Below are 18,783 nucleotides of genomic sequence, written 5' to 3' on the forward strand. Positions count from 1 at the left end.
TCTGTCGCCTAGTGCTGCTCTTGGTGGGAACTGTTGGGCTTCTGTAAATAACATCATAGAGTACGGTCTAGACCTGCTCTTTTATGAAAAGCGCTGTGCGATAACTTGTGATTTGGCGCTATATAAATAAAATTGAATTGAAATTGAATTGAATTATATACTGGAATTGAGTTTGTAACTCCCTTCTGTTACATAGCAGACAATATACATTAATATTAAAGCAATTATAGAAATGGTTATAATATAAAATAAAAATAAAATTATAGAAACAGAAATAAACTATCATCAGGGGAGCAGTGCTGAGGATGAATTAGAGTTTAGGAGTCTGATAGCTTGGGGGGGAAAAGCTGCTCTGCAGTCTGGTGGTGCGGCAGCAGAAACCTCTATCTCTCTTCCCAGGAGGCAGCAGGGTGAACAGGCTGTGGCTGGCTGGGTACTGTCCTTTAGTATCCTTTGGTCTCTGCAGGCACCTCACCTCACTGATATCACTGATGCTCGGGAGATGGGTACCAATGATCTTCTGAGCAGTTTTAATCACCCACTGCAGAGTCCTCCGGTCCTGGGCCGTGCACATCCCACGCCAGTTGGTGACAGTGTTAACTAATCTGGGGGATATTCCATTTTCTCACTCTTTTATTATTATACACACAAGTCCGAAATACACAAACATGCACAAACAGGACCAAAAGACATGCATTCAGTTATGGAGAGATGTCAGAGTGAGGAGGCTGCCATGTAGTAGGTGCCAACTGAGCTACTGCTGCTCCTAGAAAGATAGAAATGACTCCAGAAATGATAATGGCCAAAAGTACAAAAAGAAGGCATAAGTTAATGAACTGGATTTATGGCACCATGGCACCACCATGGCACCATGTTTGCAGTAATACCAAAAATGGTCAAAGCTGAAACTCTTTATGATAAAGCCACAAAGAATCCCACTGGTAGAGCACACATTCCCACAGTGTGGGATTCACTGCAATGGGTGCTTTGGCAACAAAGACGGACAAGCTAGAGAAAGAAATGAGGAATCTCACCTCTGCTGTAATGTAATGATGTTGAGTAAAAATAAGATTTTAACACAATACAACCACAAAACCCCTTCTGAAAAACTTTTTATTAACTCAGTCTATACAGAGGGACAATTTGTGGACAAAAGAAACATGCCATCTTTTCATGACAATCATAAGCTCCTAGAATTTGCTTAAAGGTATACTTCGCGATTCTGAATCGTTCTAAACACTGATCATTGATATTTGATGTCACCCCCAAACCCCTGAACTTCTGAAAGTGATCCTTCTGAAGTTCTGCCCCACAGATTCGTGGACGCGCATTTCCATGGCGACCACATTCAGCTAGTAGCGCCGCTATGGCAGAATCTGCAGCATCTGCTGGCCCTAGCTAAGCCTCAATAACAAGCCTGTCAATATTTCAATAATCTACATATTGAAGTAACATATACATATATAAACCAACGTCGAAGCCATATAGTCTAGTTTATGTAACGTTAGGATTACCGCGAGTAATAGTTACTCGTAATTTATATTCCAACGTCACCGTCAGTCAGATGTGTAGCGATTGTTTTATTGTAAAAATATCTCGCCGGGGTTAATCTAAACGTTATTTAGATTTTTTTTTTTACTTTACTGTGGCGTAATTCCATCAGAGCATATAAGTAACGCTGATGTTATATAAAACATGTAGGCTAATTCTAAGGGAAATAATTTCAGTTCTGCTGTAAGTAGAAATATTTCAAGTTGGCAAGATAATACATCCACTGTAATTTACGTTTCATTGCTAACAAGTTGGGATCAGACATCACAAACGTTAGCAAACGGACTCACCTGTCGAGCAGAAACACAGCAAACTCTGCGTAGGTTGGTATTCATGGCTCTGAGGGTTCTCCAGTGTTGAAATGCCGCACCGATGTTCACACCGGTGTTTGCCCTTGCCTTGTCATATGATTTCTTTATCTCTTTATAAACTTCAGGCCTTTTACTTTTTTCTTGGCCATCTCCTTCCTCACAGAACGCTCAGTATGTGCCGGTTTAACCACCTCTCTCCAACAGCTCCCTCCCTACATCGAACACTTGTGCACGCGCACGAACGCCATCTGTTTGACTGGAATGTTTTGGTTTTGCTGACTGCTTGCTCTGAGCAACTTTGTTTGGGCTCTATTGACAGGCCAAGGGCTATGTAAGAAAACCGGATTTCTTTTCGGAGCACACAAACAACTGAGAGCTAGCGCTCCATAAGGAAATATTCGCTCAATTCAACAAAAAGTGTTTTGGATAAAAATCACAAAGTATCCCTTTAAATACACAAATTATCTACAAGTCAAATCTTCCAAGTCGTTTCCAAATACACAATCTGTTTCTTAAGCAGTACATGATTTACGCATGAGTCGCTGAACATGTCAAAGATTGTAAAAATGCAGATCTGCAATGTGTACAAAGTTTAAGGCACATAGCCATGGATTACACAGAATCATAACAAATTACATTTGCATAATTACATTCCCTGATGATGTGCTATTATCCTGTAATGAAGATCAAGAGAGAAGAGAAAGAAAAGGAAGTTGAGGCTCTAACACAAGAGAGTGATGTCAAACCCAAAAAACCCAGTGATCTCATTTTCACCCTTTTTTTTGGTGGAATGTTCCAAACGTTTTAAGACTGTCAGATGTGTGCTGACGGGAGCATAAGCACAAAGTCCCATGGCCTGTTTTAAACATCCTGTCTGAAAACCATTAAAAGGTGTCTTTTGGAGGTGTGTAATCACCCTGTTCACCAGATGGGAGTGACTAAATGTAGAATGCTTGGTAGGAGCAATTTGTGCACTGTAATGCATGGACTCCATTCCTGAGCTGAATACTGGTTGTGAATGTTGGCTTAAAGGCAACAAAAGATGTGCTGAAGGTGTTGAGAAATCTTTGAAGCTTTCAGTACCAACTCTTTTATATACACAGAGCAAATTGACCTGGCATGTGCTGGTTGTATTTTCTTAACCACTCACAGCAATTCCAGAGAAATTCATCTCAGCTTGTTGCATAATGAAATGTGTTTCCATTCAACAAAGAAAGCCCCAGTTCAGTCTTGTTTCAGAAGAAGGGCATGGGTGTTTCTAGGCGTTATAGTCACCATCCTGTTTTCATATCCATGTGTTAAAAGCACAGAAAGAAAATGCATTCAGTGCAAGGATGCAGCCCCGCCAGACAGGCACAGGGCAGGAAAGAACAAAAGGAGAATACATCAAACTAAAGAAAGAACTACTAACACAGTACGGTCGTTAAATTGTTGTCAACTGATGAAAATAAGTTTAAGTCACCACGGCCCGGCTGAAATAAAGCTCCTGTAACTGCACTTTAATGGCCACTAGATGGTCATAATGTCCCAGAAAAGAATAACTACACTGAAGTGAATAAAAAATCTCCCAACTTTTTTCTAATTACCTTTTTACACAGTGGCTAATCTCTAGTCTCAAGTGTGTTGCAATGCAACATAGTGGCAATTAAAAGTGGTTTTCTGTCTTTCTAAAAACATTTTTGTAACTCTTTTTAATGGACAACTCTTTATTAGTTAGTAGCCAATTCAATTGTATGTTTATAATAAAACACTGACTATTAAATAAATAAAATTTTCCATTTTTCTCCCATACTGCAGCAGTTTACAGGATTTTCCAGGTTTAATTCTAATTAATTTAATTTGCTCACTTTACTTGTCCCTTCAGACACACACCTGCACCTGTCTCTCTTCTTCAGCAGTATTTTTTCAAAGTTGCCCAAAAAACACAAACACAAGGATTTTTTCACCTGCAGTTCTGTTTTCAGTGGCTTGTTGTTAATGACGTTGCCTACTGAAACGATTGAGACCACAGTGGTGCTGAATGACATCGGCACCAACAGGTGTGTTCACTGATGCTGTAAAATATCCACTGTGTCCATGTCTTCTAACATAAAACAAGATAATGTTTCTCTGCAAAGTGCCAAAATGGGTTGGCAATTATACTTTGGTGGCCATTGATATACCTGGACAGCCTGCAAAGTCTGTGTGGGGAAACTCCGCTTAGTTTGGCCTTACAGGTATTGTGAGCATTGTGAGCTTTGGTGGTACAATCTGCATTTATTTTGCTGAAACTATGGACTTGGAAAATAGTTTTTGTAGCAACTTAGTTTCAGTGACACAAACAGACACACAGAGACTTTCAATGATCTTCAGAACAGAAGTGCTGGCCCTGGATTGTGTTGTGCAGCTTCATGACAGTCTCTCACAGGATATGAGCTGGAAACAGAAAGAGAAAGGGAGCATGAAACCAGAGAGAGAGAGTTGTTCAACTTTGACTTTGATTAAAATTCTCCTCCAACTCCTCTCTAAAGTGACTGCATATAAATATCCAGAAACAAAAACAAACCATCCAAGAAGCTGAGCAAATTTCTCTTTCACTTCCCTTTCTTCGCTCACTAGGCCCTGCCAAGTAGGCTGTAAGTCGGTTAATAACTGCGTAACTCAACCATCTCTACAGAGTCAAAGTGAGATTCGTTGGCTGGTGTGAGGGATCCTAATCCTGGGACTCTTGTTCTTTGGGCATCCATTTTAATCTGTTTCAAAACAACTTGTTTTATTAGGCCATCTGCACTCAATAAGACCAGCTGAAAAAACGCAGCAGCAGACTGCAGCCTACTGCGCCTCTCCGTCAGACTGACACGGCCCTTGTCTTTCACTTTTTTCTCCTATCTTTTTGCTGTGGGCAGCTGTCCTTAACTCTTGACAACAGACACGTTTTATTATAATTTACTTAAAATCTCTTCAACAAAATAGCTTAACACTGAAAGCTCCCTCTCAGAGACAACAGTATTGTCCAGCTCTGGTGACTCTGATCCCACTCTGGATTGGTTCCAGCCAGTGTTCACTGGAGTCAGCTGCCACAGTACATCTTGTTTTTTTATGATGCTCTATTGATCCCTGAAGCAGGAATTTCTCTCTTTGCCTCTCCCCCTTTGCACCTCATGCATTGAGACTGTGCTGTAAGTTATTTCAACATAGACTCTGTTGCAATCTAACTATAGAAATGCTGTTAAAAGAGCAGATTTAGTAACCCAGAAACCTAAAAGAATTTAGATTTAATTTACAAGTGAGTAGACATATTTTCACCCAATAATCAAGGGGTGGATTAACAATCTAATTATTAACTGAAATAAAAAGGCTAGGATGGAATCCATTTTTTCCAGTCCCAAAAACAAACCAGTATGCCCATGCTGGAATCCTAGCCATTGCTGTATGTCAGCTAATGTCTGATAATTTGATATAACACAAACTTATATACTATATACACCATGTAAGCATAATATCAAGTGAAATATTAAAGGTATAAAAAATAGATTTGACACTGGGCCAGAAAGACAAGTCTATAAGAGTGGGTAAACATACAGGAACCACATTAGAACCATAATCGTTAAGGCTTTAATTGTGCTTTAGTGGTGCGTATTATCAAAAGAAACCACCCGTCCATCGTCAACCGCTTATCCGGCGTACAGGGTCGCGGGGGGGCTGGAGCCAATCCCAGCTGACATTGGGTAAAAGGCGGGGTACACCCTGGACAGGTCGCCAGTCCATTGCAGGGCCGCACATAGATGAACAACCAGTCAAACTCACATTCACACCTAAGGGCAATTTAGAGACACCAATTAACCTAGTCAGCATGTCTTTGGATGGTAGGAGGAAGCTGGAGCACCCGGAGAGAACCCATGCGGAGAACATGCAAACTCCGCATAGAAAGGCCAGGGCAACCGGGGATTGAACCGACAACCTTCTTGCTGTGAGGCAACAGTGCTAACCACTGCGCCACCCCGAAAAAAAACATATGGATAATCCAGCCTTGTGTAAGAAGGACCACAACCTTGCTCTTTGTGCTATTGTTGCAGTCAATTCATCCACTCCTAATGAAATGATTGGCCGTGCTCATTACAGTCACTTTTGTGTCATTTGATTTATTGATTGCTGTAGGGATGTAAAGATCAACAAATATAACAGAAATGTGTCTGAAATAAATTGCCAACCCAGCTTTAAGTAAAAAGTGCAGAGCAAACAGCTGTTTTCATTACCCTAATAGAAAACAACAGTCCTTCACCTTAACAATGCTAACCAGGACTGGCACCACTGGGCCCCAAATTTAAGTGTAATCTGGTTTGACCTGTCCTGGAATCTAGACCAAGAATGTTTAGTGGCCATAGCTGCTTCATGCAAAGATAGGTGACAAATTAACAGGAAAAAACTTTAGAAACTAAACATAGTAAGGTGTCATATGTTAGGCTCATTCTTGACAATGGGACCAGTTTATGTGACAAAATAATCTCAAGGTCCACTTGCTACCCTTTTCCTCTAATTCATCTAATGGTGTTCATAAGCAAGTGCCACGCCTAGCTTCTGAGCTTCTAAATAGACTCTCCAAGTCACTTGTGGATTGACCGTCATTCTCCCAAAAGATATTCCCCCATTTGGTGTTCTGATGATGGTGGTGGTTAGTGCTGTCTATACATTGGTCCATCATTTTTAGACTCATCAGGAAGTCCGCATTTGTTATGTTTCTCCGTATTTTGTCACCCGTCTACATGTAAATGTCAACAAACATCTGCATTAGTTTGAAGTGGCCAGTCTAGTCAAAGGCCTCCTCCCTACTGTTCATCCTGTCCAGCTGCCCTGATATATCTGACAGCACCTGGATGGGGGAAGAGCTAACACCCACTTGGCAGCTGGGAGCGGGATCTGGGACCTGTCATCCCTCTCTGTTCTGGATACAGTTCTTGCAGTTGGCGTACCAGATCGCTGTCTGTCTGTCACAGTGGCTGCGGTTACACTCATCACACAATAAACTGCTGTGTGTCATCTGATATGCAATAAACAGCTTGTCCTCACATTAGTACTGTCACATCTTCTGGATCAAATGTGAAAGGTGGAAGATGGAAGGATGTTGAAACAACCCACAGGAGCCACATGTTTTCAGGGCCAGATGTAGGCACACAGATCTCAAAAATCAATTTGAAAAGTCAAGTGTAACCATAGCCTGTGTGGCTTCCAGCTACCTGCTGTTTTAATTGTGCACGGAGAGTGTTTACGAGCACATCTGCAGACTAGTGAATTTGGAAGTCACTATGTACTCCATATGTGAGTTACATGTAACAGTGGAACAACCTGGTCTGAATTTTTGCCACTCTCTTCCTCAGGACCCTTGCCAAAGGCCATTACCGCCAAGATATGGCCACGGTATGTGCAGCAGTTCCAGAATATTTGTACAAGCAACATCTCCAACAACTGCAGCAAATCAGTTGTAATGTAAGGAGCAGGCGTTGACCCTTCGCTTTTTCGCTGGTTTGCAAATCATCATTCACTGTTTTGGAATGATTTGCAAAATATGCTGTGGCAAACATTCTCAAACATTGTGTCTATATCTGCGCTCAGGGATGGGAAAACACCAGCAGGAGTTCAGCACACATGTTCTGTCTGAAGTCTGTAGTCTCATTGAAGAAAAGGCATCAGGGTAAGAAAGAGGTTTTTCTTCTTTCCTGTTCAAAGCCACATTTAGGCCAGAATGACAGCAGCTAGTCAGAAAGAAGTTTATTCCACAGATATGTCAGATGTGCAACTTTTCCTTTGCAAAAGGAGAACAAAGAAACATCCAGCTGTGTTGTGTATAATTCCTGCACATCATTTGTCATTTGTACTGCACACCTGGCCATGCCCTAATGAGGATGTGTTGTTGTTAGTAGACAAACGTGATAAGCAGGTTCTGCAGAGGCTCTGCAGCCTGCTCACTGGGGTCAATAGGGTCATCAGGAGCAGCAGAGTATGGCGTAGCAAGAGGCAAAGCCAGGTGGGGGAAGGTCTGGGAGAGGTTGTGAGCAGGTGGTCCCACCACACTGTATGCCTTTAGGGCAGAGAGCCCGTTGAGCACTGCTACATCCAGGAAGGTCACGTGGAAAGAGGAGGAGAAGTCAAAGGAGAGGGCCTCTAGCTCCACTGCAACCCCTGCTGCAGGGGAAATTGTAATCTCCTGGTTGGGGTAAGTAGCTTCTGGTGCTGCGCTGTGGATCCTTAGGGTACGCAAACCTTGCAGAGCCAGGTACTGACTGTCCATTGGTTTTATTCCACAAAATGACAACCGCAAATGGCCAACCATGCTACTGTTTAGCAGCTCTTCCAGTACCCAGAGCTCCTTCACCCAGACAGTGAGTCGTCCAGGCTCTCTGAGCCCAGCAGTGGGCAGAGCGGATCGCAAAACTGTGTGGCATCTGCACAGCGAGTTGGCCAGAGCCTCGTTGCAGTCCCAGACGGGTTTAGAGCAGCTGCAGTTCCGTAGGTTGTAGCCCGGCGTGCCACTGTCGAACAACAGCGTGGTATTGAATGGCAGAGAAGTTTCAGATGTGGGGGCAGAGCTTGTTGTCTGGGTGACGGGGGTCAGGAAGAACAGCAACCACAGTGACCATGGCAACGAGGCAGAGGAGTCTGTGTTTAGAGACATCTCCATAGAGATCAAACAGACTACATCTTCACCATGTGGAGAGACTGGATTGAGGATTGATGGACGAAGCTGTAAACAGAGAGGAGTAAAGTCATCATGTCTATATACACGGAATAAAAGCTGTACAGACAGACAGGGGTAGAAGTTCTAACAGTCCTCACAGCACTGTGAATTTAGATCCTGACACTAACTAACCGTATCAGACGTTTACTCACCCCTTTTACGACTCACTCCAGCACTTCACTTAGAGCATGACACACAAAGAGACTCTTTCTCGTTCTGTGCCATGTAGTAACTTGCTTCTGCTTTGCATTTGTATTTTTGCATGTGGAGAACAGCTTCAGCCCAACAGCCGACTGAATTCAGTGCTTTATTTCCTTTCCAGCCCTGGTTTCACACACATAATTGAGCCACTTGTTTTTTGCACTCCAACTTTACTGGTAGAGGTCCTTCCAGGCCCCAGGCTACTGCGGATGCCATACCGCTGCTTATAAAAGGTCCTGTGAAATGCGCTGGGTTCAGAAATACTGAAACACTGGCCTCTTTATTTCCCTACTCTGGCAGGGTGGAAAGTGGACTGAATAAGCAGTCTTGACTTTCAGAGTCAACTTTTCCCCGCTCTTCTTTTTCTTTGAGAGAGGAGGACCTTCCAGTGCTAAAGTTAAACAAAGAGTACTTCATTGTCTTATAACTGGTCTAGAAAAAAGTGTACGTGATGCATTTGGTACCTACATATTTTAGGTCCTTATATTCGCACTGGCTTCTTAGACTTTACTGATAATATAAGATCCATAACTATGTTTTCAGTGGAAAAGAACATTTATATCCACATACACTGCCATTACATGGAAGTCACCATGTTGCCCCACCATGTTTCTACAGTAGCCCTACGTCACTACGTTGAATACGTATGAAGAAGAAAAAGTAGTAGTAATAGTTGTAGTAGTAGTCATCTGGTTTGTTAGAAGTAAGAAGAGACGTGAAATTTGGACAAATGGAGGATCAGACGCACAAGAGCTGACAGAGCGTGTCAGCCACCGTAGCTTCTCCTACAGGCTTGTATATATATATATAATATGATCACGACTAGATGTCACTGAAACTTACAAACTGGACCTTTTTCTACAATACATGTTTCAGCCAAGCAGTCTGAAGTGTTAAAGATGCAGAACACCTCACCAAAGACAAACCAGGAGAATAGGCAGGTTAGCACAGTTAGACAGTTATGAAAAAGGTGAGCAAAGGTTGATGTAGTGTAGATGTGAATGTACTTTTGCAGTCTGTCAAACATCTAAATCTTCTCCTACAAGTCTACTAAATATTGTTTAATTACTCTTCTTCACCATTGTAGCTGCTCATCACAAGCTAAACCCAGACCCTGAAGAGTATTTAGTGAATTAAAGCTGAAGTGAAAGAAATGAATGTCCAGTTAGTGAATACAGCTTCTGATTAATCATACTGCTCTTCAGTGTAAAGAATGGCCAAATACAATGTACTACTGCACAGGATGGCACATTAAGTAAGAAAAAGCCAAACATCTAGGTGTGATGCATTATGTAATATTATGTACTGTACCCTAAAGAATGTTCTCAATGAGTCTGTGTGTATTTGGATGCTGTGTGGGATGCGGCTCATATTAGCCTTGTGAAAGTAGACTGTAGACAGTTGGGATATATCCAAAAATAATTAGTGGGTTTACAAGGCTAGGTACACACATTTTATATTTTATTCAGTTTGAGGTGTCTCTACACTTTGTTTCTCCCAGAAACACTTGCCCTTTCTCTACAGCCTGTTTACCAGCCACATGGGACATTATTTATAGAAATGTTCCCTGACTTTATTCCAGATTTCATCGTAAGATCTTTTCCCAGAAGGGGTAGAGTTTCAACTAGTTTCAACTTTTGATGTGGTACTTGATAATGTAATGAAGAAAATAAACCCGAACAACCCACAGTTACAAGAATTTACAACAAAGGAAAACTTGTTTTAGTTTTTTCTTCTTATGTACAGATAACAGCACAGATTATGATTCTGGTGAGTTTAAATCAAATCTGACATAGATGTCTGACATGAGAACCATGATAAAAAAGCATATTGGCAGTTTTCTTAAAGAGATCATATTATTCTAATTTTTCAGGTTCAAAATCTTATTTATGGTTGTACCACAACAGGTTTACATGGTTTCATTATTTGTCATACTGCACATTACTGCAGCTCCTCTTTTCATCCTGTGTGTTGAACACTGGTTTAGCTACAGAGTGAAGCATCTCACTTCTATTTGATCTGTGTTGGGAGTTGCATCTGTGCAGTACCTGGGTAAGAACTACTACTACTAATCAAAAGCAAAGGGTTTCAGTTCAGCTGTACATGTTCCTGGACAAGCTTCACAACCTAGACTGGAGCAAGAGTTTCAATATCAATTTGTAACACATTAATCTTTATATCTCACAGTTGAAGCTTTGCAGCAAAACAAGGATCATGCCATTTTGGCGATATGTGGGTGCTCAACATCTGATTTTACATAGAACTATTCTCCAAAAAAGTTAATATACACTCTATTACAATGTACATTTCAGCGTTAAATGTTGTAAATAAACTTCTAATAATTTTTTTTAAAGTGTGTGAATAAATCCAAAATTGTAACCCTAACCCTTCGTTGTCAGTGCGCATGTGTAGGCGTAGCGTGTATGTGTGTAGTGGCAGAAGGAAAACTTGCTGAAAGAAACGGAGCCCCAGCTTCACCAGTGTTGATGAACCACACAAAGAATATTATATCGTTTTTAAACAGCCGGTACTTGAAATAGACCCGCGAGGAACCGCGAAGTGCATGCAACTCTCGGCAGCACGGCAAAAACTCTGCACGGTGAATGGCAGGCGAGAGATAGATAGAGATAGAGATAGATAGAGAGATAGAGCGAGAGCGAGAAAGTGGGGAAATGGTCAACAATAAGCCTCAGATGTTAGCATTTTTCAAAAGATGTGGGAGAGACAGGGACCAAGAGAGTAACGTGGCCCACAGAGACTGCTTGTATGTAGGGCCCAGAACTTTTAGCTACGCCCCTGTCAGTGTGTGAATGTGTGTGACTAAAGCCTCATTGCTATCTGACAGCTACAGTAACTTGGAAAATAGCGACATGTGGAAATGAATTTAATGATGTTTGGATGTTAATGGGTTAAACTACAATTTGGCATCAAAGTTCCCCTTCTGGTGTCATGACTATGCTGCTATAAATAAACTTGACTTCACTGTGGTTGGTTTACAGTAGCAGCTGCCCTCCATACACACAGACTATCCTCTCCATCTTCCATTGCCTTACCTCACTGCTAATATTAGTCATCGTCTTTCCAGCTGTTCCCAGCATCTGACTCTTCCACGCAATTTTAATAGCCACTTTCTCTCTTTTTCCATTTGTCTGTCCTCGCTCTCTCCATCACTCCCTTTCTTTTCCCGTCTCTCATTACTTTTCTCCAGCTCTGTAATCCCTGCAATAAGCTCCAGCTGCAGGACCGGATGCTGGGAGGGAGGGCCGTACAAAGATGAAAATCGACCACTGAAAACACATTCCACAATACTTAAATGACAGTGAGTGTGCTATTATTAATATTGCATGTATGCAGTTAAATTTAATTATTTAGTGTAATACAACCAAAACTTTTTTGACTCAGGTCCTGTGTGTGAAAGCAAGAGTGTGTGTGCATGTGTGTGTATGTATACACATACTGTATGTATACAGTGCGTATACACTATATAAAAATCCAGACAGAAAGTGAGAGAAGAAAGTTAGTTAGAGTTACGCAGGGTGAAAGTGTTTTGTGTGTATTTCTGCGTGAGAAAGAGCGCGAGGCGGCTGGCGCTCCACACGGCTCCAGCTTGTTAAAGGAGAGGCTTAACGCATTCCTCTGACATCATGCTCCACCGCAGGCACCCACCCTAATCCTCCCTTCCTCTCTCTCCACCTCTAACTCACAGTGTCTCTCTTCTTCTATGTCACCCATCTCTTTTCAGTGTCTCTCACTCCTCTCCCTCTCTCTGAACAGCTGCAGCTCCACACATGACTACAGACAAAATCCAGGGGTTTCACTCCAAAAATGGCAAATGGCATTTAAACTTTTTTTTAACCCAAGTGTTCTGAAATGTATGGCTTATTATATTATACTGTTTAGAATACTATGGTTGACATCTTTTAAAATGAACTTTAAATATAAACCCATTTAGAATACATCATGTGCTCATTCGACCCCTGAGCTCTGTCTTGTGGTCTCTTCCTGCTTCCCATTTCTCTAAAATATTTAATGACACAGCGCCAAGGTCCTGCACAAGTACACAAGAACATCTACTGTAGTGTAAGTCGTGTACTTAAAGGATAAGGTGTCTATATTTTCCTTTTTGTCAACAAATCCAAATAAAAAGTTAAAACTAACAATTTGTCAGTCTGTCTCTCAGTGCTTCCCTGCCCAATCTGTGGCATTCTACCTCAACCCAAAAATTCCAACTGAGATCTTTCCAGGAGTAAGATGAAAAGATCAATAAAGTACAGAGCTGGAGGACTAATGTGATTGACTGGGGACTGGGGAAAACAGCCTGGCTCATTCAAAAATGCTGTACCCATCCAGCATCTCTGAAGCTCACTCTTGTATCTCATTTGTTTAATCTGTACACAAACAGGTATGTGAAAACAGCTACTATTTCTTGTCAGACAACAGCAGTTAGCTAGGACTTCCTGGAGTCTTGTCATCACAGTGAGGTTTCCAGCCCAGCACATAGCCAAAGAGCTGCAAAGAATTACAGGGCGAATGGATAAACAGAACCAGAGATGTGGATGTAGGACTGTTAAGGGTTCCACAGTAACCCAGGCCCCTGGAGCAGCACACCCTACCTCTTCCAGTCAATGTCATTTTTTAGTGCCATGTAGTTGCCTACTGTTCACTACAGCAACTAGCATGAGCTTTCCAGGTGGTTCCCTATAATATTTTATATACTGTATTTTGCCTCTATTGGATTGTTGGGGCAGGAAGGCTTGGACCGGGAGCACAGCACCCACACATCCCTTACATCACTTAAGCTGATGATACACAGAGCAACTTTTAGAGCAATCGTGCAGGGCAACATTGCCGTCAATGGTAATGAGTAAAGATTATTACCGTAATCCCCTTCCCCCACCACTCCGCCACCCGCCCCGCACCGCCGCTATCCGTTGAAAACATAGTCAGACTTGCCACTAGCAAGATTGCCCAGCAACATTGCTCAAAAAAGTTGCCCCGTGTATCATCAGCTTTAGATGTGAGCTTTGGAGGTTGGTACATGCGTTTTTAACTTTGGAGAGAGCCGGGCTGCTGTTTCCGTTTGCCCTGCTTTTACTCTTACTGCTGAGCTAAGCTACTTGCCAACCCAGTCTAGCTCAGTTAACACACACACAAGAGAGGTCTCAGCCCTCTCGTTTAACTCTCGTAGAGAATGCAAAAAGTTTTATTTCCTTAAACCTCCAATACTTTATTTGTCCTCTTGGGGGCAGCTGAAACAAGTTACATTTAAGTACATTTATTCATGTGGCAGGTGCTTCAGATCAGGTACAATCAAGGAGGACCCTCCAGGTCTGGGGTGGTGATGGCGCAGTGGATAAGACACATGCCTTTGGTAAATGTTCACCACTTACACACTGAGCCTAAGTGCTCAAACAGAAACTAACATTCACACACATTCATACACTGGCGGAACAGCCACCAGAGGCAATTCGGGGTTCAGTATCAAGGACACTTCGGCACGCAGCCTGGAGGAGCCGGGGACTGAACTGCCAACCTTCCAATTAACAGATAACCCGCTCTACCTCCTGGGCCACAGCCCAGTGAGAGACCTGGGTTCAAATCCCCATTGTGAGCAAGACACTTAACCCCTAGTTGCTCCAGAGACGTGCAACATATATAGCAATTGTAAGTTGCTTTGGATAAAAGCGTCAGATGAATGAATTAATGTAATAAAAAGTGAAGCCAATGCAGAAGTGCCTAAAACCTGCATTCTTTATAACAGCCAGCAGGGGGCGACTCCACTGGTTACAAGAAGTAGTCAGACTGTACAGAAGTGTATGAGAGAATGACCCACATCTCGATTGACTTAGTACCTCAGTAAACATCATTTCCTAATTAGTTTATGGTCTCTGGCTTCAAGTCTTCTTCAACACAGCACAATGTTCATTTAGTGAATTATGGTCCCATTTAGAGGAAAATAGACCAGAAAGCAGGGAACCGCTACCATGGCAACCTGTCAATTAGGATAGAGGTATCCTTTACCCGCTGCACTGTGGATATTTAACTTTTTCTTCCCCCCTAACCCTAACCCTTTGACAGTGTGTTTTCACTTGACAAGTTAACTGTAATATTTTGGTTGCCTATAAATGTCTTCTTCAGCATTCAGTTGAACTAAAAGACAGCTCTTTATTTTTTCAGGTAAGTACATTTTGTCTTTTTGATAGCTGAAATTAGTATCCCAATAAATTTCACAGTGGACGTGAATAACAGGTGCACCTTACTAACCAAGCTAGCTAGATCCACCATCTCAACCAAATATGGTCACTTCTGGTACCAAAAAAACAAGATGGCGCCAGACAAAATGCCAAAAGTCGACAAACCAATGGGTGATATCACAGTGGCTACGTCTACTTTCTTTGTACCAACTACGGCTGTGGCTCAGGAGGTAGAGTGGGTTGCCTGTTAATCAGCGGTTCAATCCCCCGGCTCCTCCAGGCTGCGTGTCGGTGTCCTTGGGCGAGATACTGAACCACCGACTCTGGTGGCTGTTCTGCCTTCTCTTTCAGCTCTGTTTTTGGCCTCTACCAGCTCCTGAGGAAAATATCTGGCTCTTTAGCTGCTTAATGTTCCACTCTGTTCAGCAGCCTCTTTAATTTTGTCTGTGTACTGTGGTAGTGTGCAACTCACTGTAAAGCTCCGTATAGCTGAGGCGAGCTGCAGATTCAGGTTCATCACTACAAGTGACCCCTTTCACACAGTCACATTGTTTTCACATCGTCATTTGATACAAGCTTATCATAATAATGTTGATTATGGCTCCTTTAAATAATCACTGAGTCAAAAAGGACACATAATTGGTATAGTTAAATATTTTAAAATGACTCAGTTTTTAGCAAAATGTACTCAAACAGTGAATTTGGGACTATTTTCAGAGGCAGATTAAGCAGCAGCTCTAGTGAGGATTTATAGCCTCAGGACAGTATAGAGCTGGGTGGCACACTTACACTTAACCAGTAGGACCAATTTAATGTTGGTTTGGGGCTTTTCATGGAATTTATTGACATAAAGAAAAATATAGAATATTGCCAGAATTATTGGTAAAAGGTATTCACTATACACATTATATTATATTTAGATTATATTTTTATCCAGGCAGTCTTTGAGAATTCTAAAAATATTATGAAACCAGCAGTAGTGTTGTTGTTTTCAAAGAAATACACACACTTAAAAAATGTAATTGAAATAGGCAGGAGTAACAGCTCTGGTCCTTTCATCAGACAATGGAACCAGAATGTGTGGTTTGGGCTGACAGATTACATCACCACTCTCTAGGTTTTTCTGTGACTTTGGCGACCATGTTTCTATAAAACTGAATCATTTCCCGCACTAAACGTATAGCTGATATTAAACAGTAAGGTCAGCTTGGGGCCACCCATTATAGTTTTACCATAAAAAGCACAACCATCTCCATTCACAGCATCTATACCGAATGATATTTCAGTAGCACACGTGTTCTGTATGTGTACCATATGACAGGCATGTGCATGTAGTGTAGCGTACTTACGTGGCCAGCTTAGCGCTGGTTAAGGTGGCATGCTGCTGCCGTCTGGTTCCAGGCTGATCGTTCCAGCTTCCTCATATGCTAAGAACAGCTGCAGCTTCCACATCTGTCTGCAGGTTGACTGGAAAACCTCATCTGTCTGTCTGACAAGAGAAGAGAGAGGGGGAGAGTGTCAGCATGGAGGGAGAGAGGGAGACAGAGGGAGAGAAGGGAGAGTATGACGGAGAGAGGTCCTACTTTCTGGACACTGGATGGATACATTTCTCTTCTGCTGGGACAGCATGACAGACTCAAACACACATTTTCTGTACTTTCTTCTCATCTTTTCCCCATTCCCTCACTCCTCAGCCCCACTCCTCCTGTTTTGAGACTCTCATTTTCCAAGGCAACAAGTTTCCCCACCCATAGGCTATATATGCTGCCATCTTGTGGCCCAAAATAACACTACACTAGGCTAATCATTTCTTGAATGATTTTTGTTATTATCACAGCCATGCTATTGAGAGCTCTATTTGTCACAATGCAACCTTTTTCTAATGATTTTACATGCTGTAAAAAGAAGATCTCCTTGGCATGTTTATGATATTACACGGGAGAAAGGATGACTCATAAAATACACTTCACAGCTTTGAATGTGCGTGTATTCCATCCTGGTTAGAACAGGAAGTTTAGGTCATCATGGTTAAGGTAGGAGTGTGAGTTAAGGTAAAGCTGAACAACCAGTTTATATTTGCACAGCAAAATTCAACCACAAGATCCCAAAGAGAGGGAGAGCAGAGCAGATGGAAAAACTGTCTCTTGTTTGTATAAGGCAGTGAGATCACTTCCTGTTGGGTTTCTGTGTTGGCAAGGACAAACAAAATGGCAGCCAGGGGTGGAGCTGTTGCACACAACACCCAGTACTTCCAGAACCACGATGCTGGGTGGAGGAACAGCGGGCAGCATATGCATTACTTACTGAAAGGGTGTTTCCTTCTCTTGTCAATCTTTATTTACATAAACATGTATTTTAACTGTACTGCAGGGACGTTGCTAGACATAGTGCTCTACTGGGACACAGGCCCCTCATCCCCCATATAAATTTGTGGTTTATTTTTGATTGAAGTGTATAAAATGTGTTAGTATGTGCTTTACCAGCTTCCCTTGCTTAGCCCATGCTAATGATAGCATGAGTCAGAAAGGGCTTTGAGCAGAGTATAAAAAGGGTTTATACTAAATCACAGCTTTGAGGCAGAGCAGCAGGGGGACATCTGAGAGAAAACTAGAATATATTTACTCCATATTACTAATATTTCTCCATCAAATATGATCCAGTTTCACCAAAATCAGTGAAAAAAGTTGTATTTTTGTACAGTAATCAGTGGGTGGTAGAAACACTATGCTTCAGCAGCATCTCATTGAGAAATCTTTTCATTGGACGCTAAAATACAGTTTTTCTCAGTCACTTTGGTGCATTTCTCAAATCATCCTGAACATTAGCAAAACAGTAAGTGCATTTCTCAAAACAGGTAGTACAGCACAACACAGTGGTTTACCTGCAAAAGCCCATAACTTGCTCAAAATCCTTAGTCTATCTCTCAAAAGCAAATCTTTATGTCATTGAACTTGTCAGTGCCATCAGAGCAACAAGTCCTTGTGTCTTGTTTATGAACAAGCAAGTCAAAATGTTTAGCCATCTTGTCAATATAACAGTGTACTCTGTAAATATTATCTGATGTACATTTTGGCTAAGATTTTGATGACAATGATTGAAAATGCACAAGGCTGCACTTCTTTTGTATGGCATATATCACTTTCACCAGTACAAAGTTAGAGAGAGGACAGGAATCACAGCTATGCTTTTACTGTTCGTACTGTAATTTGTTAACAGAGCATGTCATTGTAATACAGTAAAGAAAGAGACAGGACTGCTGCATGGGATACAACCCTTTGGCTGACGTTCCGGTCTTTTGTATCCCAGATTCTCTTCCACATCACAACAGATATCTTCATCAATTAAGGTTTACACATTTACAAAAAAAATTCTAATAGACATGTATAGAATGTCTATCTATATACACTCACCTAAAGGATTATTAGGAACACCATACTAATACTGTGTTTGACCCCCTTTCGCCTTCAGAACTGCCTTAATTCTACGTGGCATTGATTCAACAAGGTGCTGAAAGCATTCTTTAGAAATGTTGGCCCATATTGATAGGATAGCATCTTGCAGTTGATGGAGATTTGTGGGATGCACATCCAGGGCACGAAGCTCCCGTTCCACCACATCCCAAAGATGCTCTATTGGGTTGAGATCTGGTGACTGTGGGGGCCATTTTACTACAGTGAACTCATTGTCATGTTCAAGAAACCAATTTGAAATGATTGGAGCTTTGTGACATGGTGCATTATCCTGCTGGAAGTAGCCATCAGAGGATGGGTACATGGTGGCCATAAAGGGATGGACATGGTCAGAAACAATGCTC

General features: G+C 41.9%; 1 protein-coding gene across 4 annotated transcripts in view; it reads right to left on the reverse strand.

The window, feature by feature from the left end:
- Positions 1 to 5,936: 5,936 nt before the first annotated feature.
- The window catches only part of LOC123973711 (uncharacterized protein C21orf62 homolog), a 16,109-nt gene continuing 3,262 nt past the window's right edge, over positions 5,937 to 18,783 (reverse strand). Inside the window, exons 2-4 of one of the 4 annotated variants that reach the window (XM_046053939.1) lie at positions 16,319 to 16,454; positions 11,829 to 12,062; positions 5,937 to 8,580 (exon numbers count right to left, since the gene is read on the reverse strand). In XM_046053939.1, coding sequence (XP_045909895.1) covers positions 7,753 to 8,580; positions 11,829 to 11,873 — 873 coding nt within the window. In that variant the 5' untranslated portion in view covers positions 11,874 to 12,062; positions 16,319 to 16,454 and the 3' untranslated portion in view covers positions 5,937 to 7,752. Of the gene's footprint in view, positions 8,581 to 8,726; positions 8,801 to 11,828; positions 12,063 to 16,318; positions 16,459 to 18,783 lie in introns of those variants that run through there. The other 3 variants (XM_046053938.1, XM_046053940.1, XM_046053941.1) reach the window with 3 other exon arrangements.

Source organism: Micropterus dolomieu, linkage group LG07, assembly GCF_021292245.1.
Source record: "Micropterus dolomieu isolate WLL.071019.BEF.003 ecotype Adirondacks linkage group LG07, ASM2129224v1, whole genome shotgun sequence".
NCBI lineage: Eukaryota > Metazoa > Chordata > Actinopteri > Centrarchiformes > Centrarchidae > Micropterus > Micropterus dolomieu.